A 14576-nucleotide genomic window follows, 5' to 3' on the forward strand; every position below is an offset into this window, starting at 1 on the left:
GGGGCCATTTCCAGCTGTCATCTGACAAGTAACATCTAGTGTCCAGCCTGGAACTCACCCCCGAATCCTAATCGTTCCCCCATATTCACATCAGTTCTGCTCCCCCAGATTAAAAAAAAGAAAAGGTACAAGAGAGTGTCAGCCAGATGTCTCCGTAGGTGGAGATGTCTGCTGCTGAGTATGACAACCTGAGGCCAGTCTCCAAGACTCACATGAGGGCCAGAGAGAACCAACTGCCCCCAAGCTGTCTTCAGATCTCCCCATGTGTGCCACGGCACACGCACCATGGCACACTCACCATGGCACACTTGTACACATACACACAGTAAAGTAAAAAATATCTTTTTTTTTTAAATGGAGGAGTATCCTCCATTTCTCAGCACACGCACTGCACATACACACATACACACACACACACACACACACACACACACACACACACACCATTTTGTAAGCCCTCTAAGGGAAAAGCACTCCAATACCAGCCTCGGGAGCCACAGGGAGCATGAGAACCCCAGTGGTAGTCCCTGGGCTAATTTTTTGTTGGCTTCAAAGATCATCCTCTTGTACTTGCCTGAGAGATGGTAGGGCCGGGAATCAGCTGACAGCGTTCCTCCTTATGCCCTACCACGCCCTGCCCACAGAGGGCGCTAGCAGAAGTCTGCATTGTTAGTGTTGGGGTGGGGGGCAGAAAGAACTCACTCGCTGCTTCCTGATGGTTCCTACTGTCCCCTTCCCGCCTCTGGCAGCTTCCCCTGGGATCCCTTCCTGCCTGTCAGCCAGGCAGTGGCAATGCCTTCCAGCATTTGAATCCAATTTTTGAGTTTTCTACCACTCCCTGAACCAGCCTCACAGATGTGATACCAGGGAAGAGGAACCCCTTCTCAGAGGTGGGGATACCACCCTGCAGGGGCTCTCTCCTCAGCACTGAGTCCCTAACACAAGCTGGGCCCAAACCCCCTCCCCTACCCTGGAAAGTCTGAGCTTCCCTGCACACCTCTTCTGCAGGCCTCTGACTTCCGGTGACTCCAGGGACAGCACTGGCTCCCCTCAGGAGCTTCCTCTGTTGATAGCTGGATTCTCTTACCTTTCCATCCCCTTTAGTCACTGGGTTTAAGAGCCTATTAAATGAACTGGTAAAGTCACTGCTGTGGTTTCTGTCTGCTGTCTGGGTGTGGGCAAACATGTGCAGTTGGGCCTTCAGCAGCTACAGCCAGCCCCCATCCCACCCCAACCAACTCCAGTGGTGGGGTTGTCTACCCACCCACCCAGAGCCCACTTTCTGATAAGGTCCTGTCTGCCAAGCTGTGTAGAAACACGAACAAGTGCAAATTTCAGAGACATGGTGTAATTTGTAGCAAATGGAGGGTGGCTGTTGTACATCCTCAGGGGATGGCCGCAGGGCTGGCTCTTTGTTAACCTTTGGCATTTGTCTCCTTGCTGTCCTGTAATAAGCCATATGGGAGCTTCCTCATCGCAGGCCACTTGGAGAAAATGATCTTGTTGTAGTTGAACGTGGGACCCTCTCTGGCTTCCATTTGCAGTTGCTCAGATTCTGGGAAGAATATGGGACTCACGTTTGTTGCAGAGAAATGGTCCCACGTGGATAGCCTGGATCCTGACAGGGCGTCCTTCAGCACGAGTTCCGAGAACTTGGATGACTTCTTCCTTTTCAGCGTCATGAAGCTGGTTTTGCTCTGTTTCACGGACTTGCGGTTTTCCTCAGCAGCGCGCATGCACTCCAGCTCGCGGACTCTGCTCTTGTCAATGAGCCGCCTGACTGCCAGGGAGGTGTGTGTGACATAGGCTGGCCAAGGGTTGTGTTTTTCAAGTAGTGTCAGAGGGAGTTCGGTGTTTTCTGTGTGTTCCACTGGAAAAGAAATGCAGTGCTTTAGAAACACTTGCACACTCAGTAATTCACTTCATCAAAGAACTCCCGGGGTCTGGGACCACAGTTTGAAGTCTCCCCCCATCCCCCCCACCCCCCACCCCCCGTTTATCTACTGGGAGTAAAACCCAATCCAAAGATAATAAACCGAATGATATTCTACAGACATCAATTAAAGAACAGCAGAATGCTACTAATGAGAGAGACTTGGATTGAGCCAGGCTCACTTTCGAATGATTTTATCTAATTGTGGGTTTGAGCCCCAAATTCTATTGTCTTCAACTAAATGTCTGCTTAGAAAGCTGCTGAAGGACTGTCATAGAATGATCCCTGAGTGTTCACAGGAGGTTCATTCCAGAGCCCTCACGGTTACCAACCTCGATATGTGTTTAAGCTCCATATTTAAAAATGCTGTGTGCTGGACATGGAGATGCGTACCTGTGAAATCAACACTCAGGAGGCTGAGGCAGGTGGATCACAAGTTTGAGGACAGAATGAGCTACACAGACGATTTTTTTTTTCAGTAGGAAAAACACGATGCAGTATTTGCATAAAACCTGAGTAGTCATCCTTTGTGCTTTGAAATTACCTCTAGAAAACAAAATGCTAGTACAGTCAATGCTGTATGAGTGGTTATTATACTGTGTTGTGTTTGAGACCCAGCGCTGCTGAAAAGAGAAGTGTTAGCTGGGTGTGGCAGCTTAGGCCTATGACCCCCGAACTTAGTAGAGACAAGTGCCTGAGGTACACGAGGAACTGCCAAACAGGACGGCGCGAGGGGACCGGGGCGGGGGACAGAAACAATAGCAAAGTAGGTTCAGGACTTGGAGCATCAGCCTACTCTACCTGAAACAGCATGAACCTTGAACAAGTGTCTCACCCTCTCAGAACTCTGGTTGCCTCATTAGAGGCATTGCCTGATTAGAATGAGACCACTTTCCGAAGGCTTCCTTGCAGATTAGCAATAACTTGCATCAAACCCTTAGCAGCTGAGTCTCTGGACGAGTTACCTTCCGGCTGTGTCTCTGGACGCGTACTGTTTCTCATCCTTACTGCGTCTTGTGATGTAGACATTCTCCCTATTTGACAAAGGACAGAACTGAGGCTTGTAAGTTAGTACAGCTTTCTGATGGTGGGTCTGAACTCAATGGTAACATGTTCCTCCTTGTGGCTGCTGTCCAGCTGTCCAGAAGTCCTGATGTTTGAGACCGTGCGTGGGAGCTTTGAGGAGAATTCTACCTACCCGTTTGCTAGTTCCTTAGCAGATACTGAGTCCTGGGCAGGACAGGCCTTCCTTCTCGAATCTTGGCTGTACTCTGTGTACCAGAAATGACAAGCACCTCCCCTGCATCTGCCACTGCCCCATTTTCCCTGGTGGCGCATCCTTGCCCTGGTTTTATAGTCTTAGGTCATTTCAGTGGGAGTTTGGGAGGCAGAAGAATTAAACAAACTCATCTTGCCATCTCTAACCTGAGTTCAGAAGAAAAGACAAACAGACATGGTAATTGGTGGTAGTCGAGAGAAATAGTTCCCAGCCCCGTGTTACTCTCCAATACTTGAAAATATTAAGCAGAAATGTCCAGGAAAAAATAATTCATCAGTTTTTATAATATATCATTATAATTTCCTATTTTATTACAAGCTATTATTACTAGTTTCAGTGAGCCTAATTTATAAACCTCATCGTGGGTGTTCATACATAGAAGAAAACGTAGGAGATACGAAGTTTCTTGCTATACACTGTTTCAGGCACTCATAGGTGTCTTGGGACACATCCCCTGGGGAACAGGAACTACTGTGCACAGCTATTCCCATGCTGCTTTGGGGACATTGAGCAGCTGGAGTTTGTCTGGGAACAGATCTATCAACAAAGAATGTGCCATGTATTCCACTGCGTGAAGAACTCACCTGACATCGCCTTTTACCAAGTAAGACCTATGGAAGCTCCAAGTACAAACTTGGATGTCACCTCCTCCCCAGCTCCTCTTTATAGCCTCAAAGCAAATGCAAAGATCTTCACATGACCGTGGCAGAAGCAGAGTAAGCAGTAGCCACGGCGTCTGCTAAGTATCTTGTGTTTTCTACCAGCTCAACAGCAGACCCCCTCTCCCCATCCCCTGACTCCTCCTGTATTCTTCCGCCCCAGTTCTCTCTCATTGTTAGAGTTTTCTTTCTATCACAGGTCCAAGTGGCTTTGGGAAAATGTGAAAGCCAGGGCCTCCTAAAGCTGACCCGAAAAGTGATCAGTAGCCACTCTGAGGATCCTAAGTCCTGTGGTCTGTCCCTTCAGGGAGAGCGGGGTGAGTCCTGATGCCCGCTAGTGTGGCCCTGCTCCAGCTCCCTAAGTTGCCATGATCAGTCCTTCCGGAGTCCTGCTTTCAGATCCCCTGGCTTTACAGTCTGAGCACTGGGCAGTCCTGGAGAGTCCGGGTCTGGTTCTTACAAGTACCGCAGGGCCCCACCCTCTGACTTGCACTTCCCAGTCTGCAGCTGGGACAGAAGTGGCAGAGATGGTCAGGCAGCTGCCAAGAGACACCTAGGAGGTCACCAAGGAGGGGCAGAAATCAGAAAGCCTTAATGTTCTGTGTGCTCATGAAGATGGAGGATTTGGTGGGCACCCTGGTCAGTGGTTCTCAACCTCACAAGTCCATCTACCTGGAGAGCTTGCCCAAGCAAGCAGAGGCTGGAGATGAAACCCAGGTCCTCACACTGGCATGGCTAGCAGGTTACTGGCTGAGCCATCACTCCTTTGCCCCAAGAATTCATTATTTATTACTCAGTTTTTCCATCTCTGTGGTCCTTAAGTATGTGAAAGGGTCATGGAGCCTTTCAGCCCTCACCTGTCAAAGACCCATGAAAACGCACTGCACATGATTTTTAATGCATTCTTGGGGGTTGTTGGTGTGACTGGGCACCACAGCCTGAGAACTCTTGGCCTAGGGTCAGTGCTTCCCAAATCTGATAATCCCGAGAATAACCTGCAGAGCCTGAGGCTAAGCCTTACCCCAGATGTTCCAATCCAGTGGATCTGTTTGGAGGACCTGAGAATTTGCTTCCACAAATAACTCCAAAGGATGATGATGATGATGATGATGCTCTTGATTCACAGACCACACTGAGTACCACCCTGTGCCCAGCGTGAGTGGTTGGTGCAGGGGTGAGCTGCAGCAGAAGTGAGCTGTGGTATGCCCACTTGCTCACATGTGGACCACCCACCTCTAACATAGGAGGGTTCCACGTTTCAACACCTTTTGTCCTCCCAGTCAAGGAACTGTTATGGGATTTGAGTAAGTCATTAACAGAAACTTTAAATTCTGATGTTTTCATAAAATAAATTACCCATGAATTTCAGCATTTTATTCAAAACACCTACACATGATAGCATCGTGGAGATTTGTTCATATTAAAAATAAGGGGGGGGGAGGAAGAGAAGACAAAAGCCAGTTTTTGTCAAACCTTTTAGATCCAGGTCTTGTAGGATTCTCCACTGAATTTCAGTGGCAAGGCACTTTAAAAAATAATATAAATATAGTTTTTTGAGGTTACAGAACCAATAATGCTCAGAGAGTCCTCTAACCTAGAAAGAGATACTTGGGATAATTTTAAAGTAAACTTTAAGGCATCTTAGTTTTCTTTCTACGACCAGCCCCAGGTTCTCAAACTTTACAGTCATCCATCCCAAGTTTCCTTAAACAGAGAGCATCCAAATGCCCCCCCCCAGCTCTTGACTGTCCACCTCCAGTGAAAGAGGGACTCAACTTAGCACAAGTGTTTGTAGAGCTATTAGAATTTGTGCTCCCACACACAGTGCCTGATGGTGGAAACACACTTGGAGATGGTGATATTTAGGAGACTGGGAATAATTCCTTTCATCCTTGCTTCTAAATTTCTGATTAAGAAATCTGGAGCAACCATGGAGGCTGGTTCCTACTGGACACTCTCCTAGCACTACTGTGCTGTGTAACCCGGTGCCTCACACTATCTCACTGGGCTTCTGTGCCACGGCACAGAGGACGGCAGGTTTTTCTCACACCTGCTGCAACAGGGACTGGGAACACTGGAGAAAACCAGTGATTGAGACAGTCTCAAAATGCATGGGGAGGACTTGGTGAAAACAACAAGAGATAAATAGTTGACATAAGTCCGAAGACAAGCTGTGGCCTTTCACGATCTCCGTCAAGTCCAGCACAAAGGTTCTATTTTGTCCTCCTGTAAATGCCATGCAAAGCCACGGTCCCCAGACAGAAACAGCATTGATGGGAGGGGTGGGAGGCCACGCTGAAGTAGCTTTCTTGTTTCTCCCACAGACACCAAGGTCCATGTTCAGGCAACTGGGTGTCCAAGGCGAGTGCCCCCCAGTCCCCGCTCAATTTCTCACCACAACATTTTTAGAATCTAGTCTGAGATGCTGAGTTCAGACTCGAAGGAGTGACACTGTCCTGGAATGTGATGTAACTGTGGCAGGGATGGTGTTCCTTAAATTGTTAGGGCCTCTGTTGTTACTAATGAAATGAGACAGTGTTGAATTGCTGCCCTGCTTCTCTTAGGGAGTGTCTTCATTAGGGTTTCTATCACTATGATGAGACACCATGACCAAAAAGCAAGTTGGGGAGAAAAAGGTTGATTTGGTTTACACTTCCATACCACTAGTCATTGTTGAAGGAAGTTAGGACAGGAACCCAAACAGGGCAGGAACCTGGAGGCAGGAACTGATGCAGAGGCCATGGAGGAGTGCTGTTCCCCATGGCTTGCTCAGCCTGCTTTCTTATAGAACCCAGGACACCAGCCTAGGGATGGAACCATCCACAATGAGCTGGGCTGTCCCCCATCAGTCACTAAGAAAATGCCTTACAGCTGGGTTTTGTGGAGACATCTTCTCAACTGAGGTTCCCTCCTCTCAGAGGACTATAGCTGTGTCAAACTGACCTAAGACTAGGCAGCACAGGGAGATCTAGTTGTCTTGAGGTGTCTGGATAGTGAAGTACTTCTAAAGCAGCACAATTCAGATTTTCTGCACATTGGGAGTACTGCAGATCTTTAAAACCATGGTGCCGACTCTCATTCCCAACCTTGGGACTTGCCTGGAGGAGAGGCAGAGCAGGCATTAAAGCTTCCCAGAAGGGCAAAGGCCTTGAGGAAGGTGGGTAGGTAAAGGGAGGCTAGATTTGATCAGTGCACTATTATATAGTTGTATTGAAATATGCCATCGAACCCCATTGTTAGGCACAAATAAGACATGTGCGTGTATTACTTATTAACCAAAACATTTCAAGAGAGTTAGCTTTGACTGTAAACTTGACACAGCCTAGAGTCCTCTGTGAGGAGAACCTCAATGGAGGAACGGCCTAGATCTAACTGGCCTAGAAGAAAGTATGGGGGTGGGTGTTGTCTTAACTTGTATGGGGGGCCCAGCCCACTGAGAGCAGTGTCATCCCTGGGAAGGTGGTCTCGAGCTGGTAAGAAAGCTAGGTAAGTATGACCCCATGAACCCGCCAGCAAGCACTCCTCTGTGGTTCCCGCTTCCCTCGACGATGGACGGGTAAACCAAAGAAAGACTTCTGCTTGGGGTCAGTATTTTCTCACAGCAACAGTGATGAGGTGAACACCAGGTGATTCCAACACACAGTAGGGCTTAGGACTGGATGCTTGTGAAACACTGTCGATTTCTCAGGTGACACTAACTACCTAGAGACAGGACCCAGGACCCAGAAGCCTGTCTATGTCGCCAGCTTTCTTTCTGTGTTTACGTGCTATGGGCTGTATGTCAGTGTCCTTGAAAACACTTAATGGGGCCACAACCACGTGACAATGGTGGATGGACTTCGATCAAAGGCGGAAGCAAGCCCGTGGCTTAGTAGCACTGCAAATGGGGGAACAGCGTGTGGACGGGATTCTCCAAAACCCATTACCTCACTCTCTGTCTGCCACAAGCTGGGCCCTTATCTCAGGAAACCATCTTACAAAAGGATTTTGTGGTTCCAGGCAGGATTAATGGATTAGTACATTGATACAAGTCAATTCCACGCAGGCTTTTTCCCTGACGCTGTAAGATAGTGTATACTCATGAGTGAGGTGCCAGCTTTACCTGATGGTGCCTGAATTGTGTCCCATAAGATGTAAGAATCTCTCAAAATGTTACTAGGCACTGTTTAAGAAGAAGGGGGTAAAGTCCAGGACAAGGGCCACCCATACAGCTCTATAGGTTATTTAGCCTGAGAGCCACCATTTATAGGACCTATTTTACACAAGATTGCAGGCATGTGGCCAAGCAGGTTTGTTTAAACGGCACAGTAAATGCCTTCCCAGCCGTACTTCTGGGGGCTTGTTTATGTTGACCTGCTTTTTTTGTCTGCAGAGTGAACATGCAGAATAATCGCCCTTGACATGTCGATCATTCATTCATTAGACAGGGAATCTCATGGAGCTAGGAAATCAACGAAACATTCATGTGGATTTTTAAACAAGGTCCTTTCCCAGCCTTCAGGACTGCATGCCTCAGAGAATGCTACAGTGTAAGAGCACAGAACGGTAAAGATGCTCAGGGCGTAGCAGGCTCTGTCCTTCCTACAGCCTTCTGGAATCCTCCTCAGAGGCCCCCAGAACTATCCAGACATAGAGGAGCAAGGCAGCATGAGGACCCAGTGTTTCTCTCTTTCCCACTGTCATCTGCATGCTTATCTCGCTGGGCTCATTTTCACCCTCTTTCCCAGGGCTGTCCCTAAGTCTCGTCCTCCTCGGAAGGAGACTGGTATTCTCCGAGGCCTGGCACAAAGGCTCGTTCCCCCGTCTGCATTTTATCTTCCTCAGCTGTCCATTTCCTTCCCTGGCCTGGCTCTTTTTCTGCTGTCTGGACACTGCCCATTTACTTTTGGCAGAGGAGGAAGCTGCCATTAAGAGCAGAAGTGTCTTGGAATGCTGATCTCCGAGATGTACCAGGGTGGGAATCGACTCAGTGCAGTGCACGCATCCAGGGGCTGGTCTCCAGCCAGAGTGACCTTCGGGGAGCCTGCCATGCTCCCCTGTACAGAACAAGGCCCCTCACAGAGTCCCTGCATCTCACACCTGGAGGAAATGTTGAGGGCACATCAGACCAACTTCTGCCTTGTCACAGCTCCCTCTGCTTCCCACCTGCCCCGTCCCATGAGCACCCCCTACCCACCCCAGTGGGCTCTGGAGGAGGGGCATACCGGAGAGTCGCTAGATATGCTGGGGAGCATCAGGAACCCTAGAACTATGAAGACAGAGGGGTGGGGAGGGACAAGTTGGTCTTTCAGGGAAGAAGAACATTGTCTGTTCCTCTCCCTGTGTGGCAATGCATGGTCACCTCCTCTTCCTCTCCCCACACACATTCTCAAGAAGAGAAACAAGGTCATAACTACACTCTCTTACAGATCAGCTTTGACAGTGCTAAGTTCTGGCACGGACCTCTTTTGGGATAACCAGGGATCACTACTCCATTTGGGGTGTTGCCATGCAAACCTCATCAATGCTGCCCATCTAACAACCAGCCTGAATCCCACCTACCATATATGGGAGGAGCTAAGCTTCTGGCTAATACTGCTATCAGATACATATGTTCTCTAACGATTAACGTCATACCTTTCCAGGGCTTTGTTTTCCCAGCATGGAAACGGAGTCTGCGGATCTGCAGACACACAGCATTTATTCGTTTCACTGAATCCGCAATGCACGTCATATACCGTACTGAACAGCATGGGTCCTGCATTCACTCAGAGCCCCAGAACCAGAGCACACTCACACATTCATTCACCTCTTGCTCTGGTGTCTACCCTTCTCAGTGTCCAGGATCTGCAAAGCAGGTTTCCCATACTTACAAGAGACCAAACAAGACTAATATATGCTATCCGTGCCATCAGAAAGGAAAGCAGAGAAGCCTTGCACTAAGTCTAAACATATCCCATCAGCCAGTCTGCAGCCAGATACTGAGCAGAAGACGACAGCGCAAACTGCTCATCGCCCTGTGAGGAAGACAGACCGCCTTGGGTGGGGAAGGGAGAAACGGAATCAAGGAATCAGGAAGGCAAACTGATTCTGCTGAATCCCGAAGGACAAGGAGAGTGATGGCCAGATCTCAGTCTTAATGACAGCCCTGGTGTCTTCCCTCTTCCTCCCACAGGCGAACACTGCTACTGTCTCCAAACGGTCTGCTTCCTGCCCATGAATTGTTATGCTGAGCTGGTTGAGGCAATACTTCCCAAATTCCCTACCGGAAGAAGTTCTGAGCATTGTACAGCTCTCAGGAACAACCATGAACCTGAATATTATATTTATTCAAGAAATACTCCATCTAACATACTGTTCATTTTGAAAGATGTAATATGAAGACCTATTAGGCATAAAGTTCATGTGGGCTGTGTTATCTATACATCACGTTCCCACTTAAAAATAAATCTCTAGAACAAACCAAACAGGCACGAAGGAGCCTTTCTACTTTTTCCTGCATGGACATTTAGGGTAGACTTGTACATTAATCAGCTAGTCAAATAGGAAAGATATGGAGAAACAACCCTAACAGCCCATACCCAGGAAAGCAAACATGAAAAGATTTAGGCAGTCTGTGCCCAGAGACCCCCTTATGGCCTGACAGCTGGCTCCTGAGCAATGGAGCTGTGAAAATGCATGGCCGCACAATGACTAATCAATCAGAAAGAGGAAGTCCTGCTCCCACTGAAACAATGGGGCATTGTGAACCCAGAGAACACACGGGGAAACAGCCAGCATTTCCCAGGGCTGATCTCAATCAGCAGCCCAGGCAATCTCATCTCAAATGCTCAGAGCTTAGGAGTGGGGGCTAGGAACCCAGACTTTGAAGAGAGTGATTGGCACTTGAGACTCTTCTAGAAGCAAAGAGTTAAGGTAATCACCCACTCCTGTAAGATTCCTTTATTCTATTGTTATTGACAGCTGGGTCCCAGTTCATGCCAGAATGTGATCAAAGACTGTATTACAACATGCACTCAACTCTCTGGCCACAGATGACTCCAAATTACAATTGATTCAATCTCCCCGTAGTTGGGGGTGAAATGGCCCACAACTGAACAACAGTCCAAACTGTCATACTGACAACGGAAGAGTTTGCACATTGTCACAAATGCCCTTCATGCATACCCAGCAATAACTGTCACCCTAACACGACTTACAGAATAGAAATTAAACCCAAGGATGATGGAGCACTTGGCAAGGAAGGCAAGCTAGATCAGGAACCTGAGCATTGTGCAAATCAGGAAACAGAATGAAGCACGTGGGGTTCAAAGCTGTGTGTAAACTCTACCTTGTGAGTGGAGTACCGTGTTGCTTTCCATCTGTGGCCTGCCACCGTGGTCACTAGAAAACTGTGAGCAGGAAGTAGAACAAATTGCCAGCCCCTTAGGAAAGCAATTTGAGACGCGTGCCATGGGGAAGAAGGCTATCTCTTTGTATATGTTTCCCAAATTTAAGTATATGCTTTGTCAAAAGCATTTGTATGGGTTCTTATAACAGACATTATATATCAACATTAAATTAAATTTGAATGATATTTTTTTTTAAAATCTCACAAACCTAATGTTATTATGCAACTCTCGTCCCACCCATCCTTACATATAACCTTTTCAGCCTATCACTTTTGCTCAGCCATTATATTGCACTTGTTCATAATGTTAAAGATCCCTCATAATTATTTCAGAGGCTACTCAACAATCCATCCAAGGAAGGAATCATTATTCATGATGCCTCTGTTTGGGGATGTTAAGGTGTTTCCAGTTTTAGCCCCTAGAAATGATGCGCAGTGTCTTTTAAAACGCAGAACTCAAACAGCTTTCTGGTTTTTATGAGGCTCTGCACAGCTAAGGCTGCCTGCCCAAGGTTTCTCCTCGGCAAAGATTTCCACATGCCCAGAGTCACTTCTCCTCCACTCTGAGGTGAGCTCTCTCCTCCTCCTCCTCCTCCTCCTCCTCCTCCTCCTCCTCCTCCTCCTCCCTCATATTCACGGACAAAAGAAACCAGGTGAGATGTCTGCCGGGTGGATCTAGGGTTCTGGATCACCAGTTCAAGGTCTCCTCCTCATTGCAGGACAGCCCATAACAAGAGTAAGGATAGGAGACACGACAGATTCTGTGACCACCACTGAAGCGAGGCAGAGGCCTCCAGGAAGGATCTGCATGCTGGAGGGCTGTCCGCAGAAGCCCCCAGCTGGCATTCCTGGCACAGACATGTCAAAGAAAGAGCTGGGAAGATCCCCTTTACCTGGTGACTCAGGCCGATAATCCCAGCTCCTCGGGAAGCTAAGGCAGCGTTACAACTTCAAGGTCAGCCTAGTAACTGAGAAAGGCATTGACTCAATAAAAAGTATTTGAAAGTAGGACCTTCATGGAGGTTATAGTTCAGGGGTTATAGCTCATGGAGGTTATATGCTCTGCCAAGCATACACAGAGACCTACATTCAATGCCTGGTACCAAGAAATAAACAAAGCAAAATCAATCAATAAACAAAGTACCCCAAGAGACAGCTCATGTAGCTGTGTCTACCGTGAACAGGGAGACTGCAGATGGAGGGGATGGTTCATGAGGTAAACAGGAAAGCTGGGGCCTTCACGATATGACAGGAAGAAAAGCAACAGGACCAGTGAGAACGTAAGACAGCTCAAACTGCAGGAGCCACACGGAGCCCACCAAAAGCCATCTCCAAACCACCGGGTGCAAAGGACCCCAGCCTACGCAAGTCTCGTTTGACAAGATGCCAAGTGGCTGCTGCTCGGGCCAAAGACCCACGGGAAGCCAACCAAAACCACAGAGGGCACGAGCTGTTTAGAGTGAAGAGGCCACCAGCCTCACATGTCCCCACAGTAACAGAGGCCAACCCAGCCCTGTCACACAGAATGCATGTCACAGAGGCCCTTAATGAAGCTTCCGAGTCTCTGCGAAATTGTCACTCAAGTTACAGTTAGTGAAATAAGCCGGTGTCAGAAATGACACTGTAGGATTCCACTCTGTGGTATTTGAAAGCCTCGCTCATGGAAACAGTTCTTCAAGGGCCGTGGGGAGAGGAAAGTAGAGGTTCGTTGGCAGTGGAGTTTCAGTCATGTGAGGGAGTGAATCCTAGAGATCTGCTGGATGCATTGTACCCACAGCTAACACAATGTTCATTCCCTTAAATTTTTGAGGGCAGATCTCACATTTCAATCAAGGGGCACAAGGATGCTCCAATGGGTGAGTGCCTTTCCTACAGTGAGGCTATCACAGGTGTGTGCACAAGAACAGGTACAAACTTCTGTCTGTCCATTATAGCTCATAAAGATGCTCTTAAAGAGGAGACTGCCAAATTCTGTCCCATATTTCCTATGGAGAGAGCAAAGAAGTACAGGAAGGTTTGTGAAGTTTATCCAGCTCTCCATCAGGAGAAGATACCATAGATGCGAGAACATCAGTATTTGACCAGAGAAGGAAGGGAATAAAAAGGGTGCACTGTGGACTGGGAAGAAGGCCTAGTAGGTTAAGATTGACTTGCAAACACAAGGAGAGTTTGATCCCTAGGAACCACGTAAAAAAAGCTGAGTACAGAGGCGGTTCGGGGAAGTAAAGAGAGACTCACCGGACAGCAGCCTGGCCTGCTTGTTCTGGGTCAGCGAGAAACGCTGTTTCAAAACAATTTATTGACAGTACCTGAGACTGACCTCCCTCTGATCTCCACACACAAGCCCAGGTGTGTAGATACACAGCCACACATGTGCATATGCCTGTGCACATGAACACACACACAAAGGATAAACCATCATCTGTTCATGTTGATGAAAATAATCTCTTCTGCTATTGTTCACTAGGCAATCTTCTAGAAAATGACATTTAGTAACCCATAGGTATATGCACATTATGATATTGGGATACTGAGTTATCAATCAAATTCTTTTTCTGAAATGAGCTTGGTCAGAATTAACCACTTTGCCAAAGCCTTCTCACTCCCTGTCTTCAGTACCGCTAATGCCTTAAAAATTACCGAAGTACATACATTCCTCCGACCCGTCTCTTTTCTAAGAGTGGATTCCCATCTCCTCCTGCTCACTAACAAGCTCCTCCCCGTGCTGCTGCATTTCATCAGACTGAACCTGTCCGGAACCCAGGTCCACATCTGTTGTCACAATACTTCTGGAAAGATCTCCTCTGTCTCCATGCCAGTTTCTGTTCACAGCCATCCTTCCTGCTCACCCAAGTGGAAATGGAAACTAGACCCCTCCTCCCCTCTTGCACCTCAAGATCTGCTCCCCTAACATGTCTTCTTACTTTATTCTCTTCTGGTCTAGTCTCCATTTGAGAGCTACAGGTAAAAACATTTATAAATACATTCATTCTTTCAACAAATATGTGCCAATGGTTCATTGCGGCACTAAACAGGTGTGACACTGTAAACAGGGAAAGAAAATGTGCAAGATCTGATTATGTCACCCTCCTATTTAAAACTCATTATGCACTGCCTAAAATATTAAAGGCAAGACTCCTAGCTTTGGAATACCAAACTCTAATACTGCATCAGTATCCCCATGTCGGTTAATTTTACGTCAGCTTGACACAAAGCTAATCACTTGGGAAGAGGAAACCTCGGTTTGAAACAATGCCTTCAGAAGACTGGCCTATACACAAGTTTGCCTGTGAAGCGTTTTCTTGATTAATGATTGATGTGGGAGGGACCAGTCCA

At 47.6% G+C, this 14576-nt stretch overlaps 1 protein-coding gene across 1 annotated transcript in view; it reads right to left on the reverse strand.

Annotated features, from left to right (window-relative positions):
- Window positions 1–1372: 1372 nt before the first annotated feature.
- Cdrt4 (CMT1A duplicated region transcript 4) overlaps window positions 1373–14576 on the reverse strand; it is a 48365-nt gene continuing 35161 nt past the window's right edge. The window contains exons 2-3 of the mRNA XM_052758220.1: window positions 2899–2967; window positions 1373–1920 (exon numbers count right to left, since the gene is read on the reverse strand). Coding sequence (XP_052614180.1) covers window positions 1416–1920; window positions 2899–2967 — 574 coding nt within the window. The 3' untranslated portion in view covers window positions 1373–1415. The remainder of the gene's footprint in view (window positions 1921–2898; window positions 2968–14576) is intronic.

Source organism: Peromyscus californicus, unplaced genomic scaffold, assembly GCF_007827085.1.
Source record: "Peromyscus californicus insignis strain IS unplaced genomic scaffold, ASM782708v3 Scaffold_3__1_contigs__length_106647218, whole genome shotgun sequence".
Classification (NCBI taxonomy): domain Eukaryota; kingdom Metazoa; phylum Chordata; class Mammalia; order Rodentia; family Cricetidae; genus Peromyscus; species Peromyscus californicus.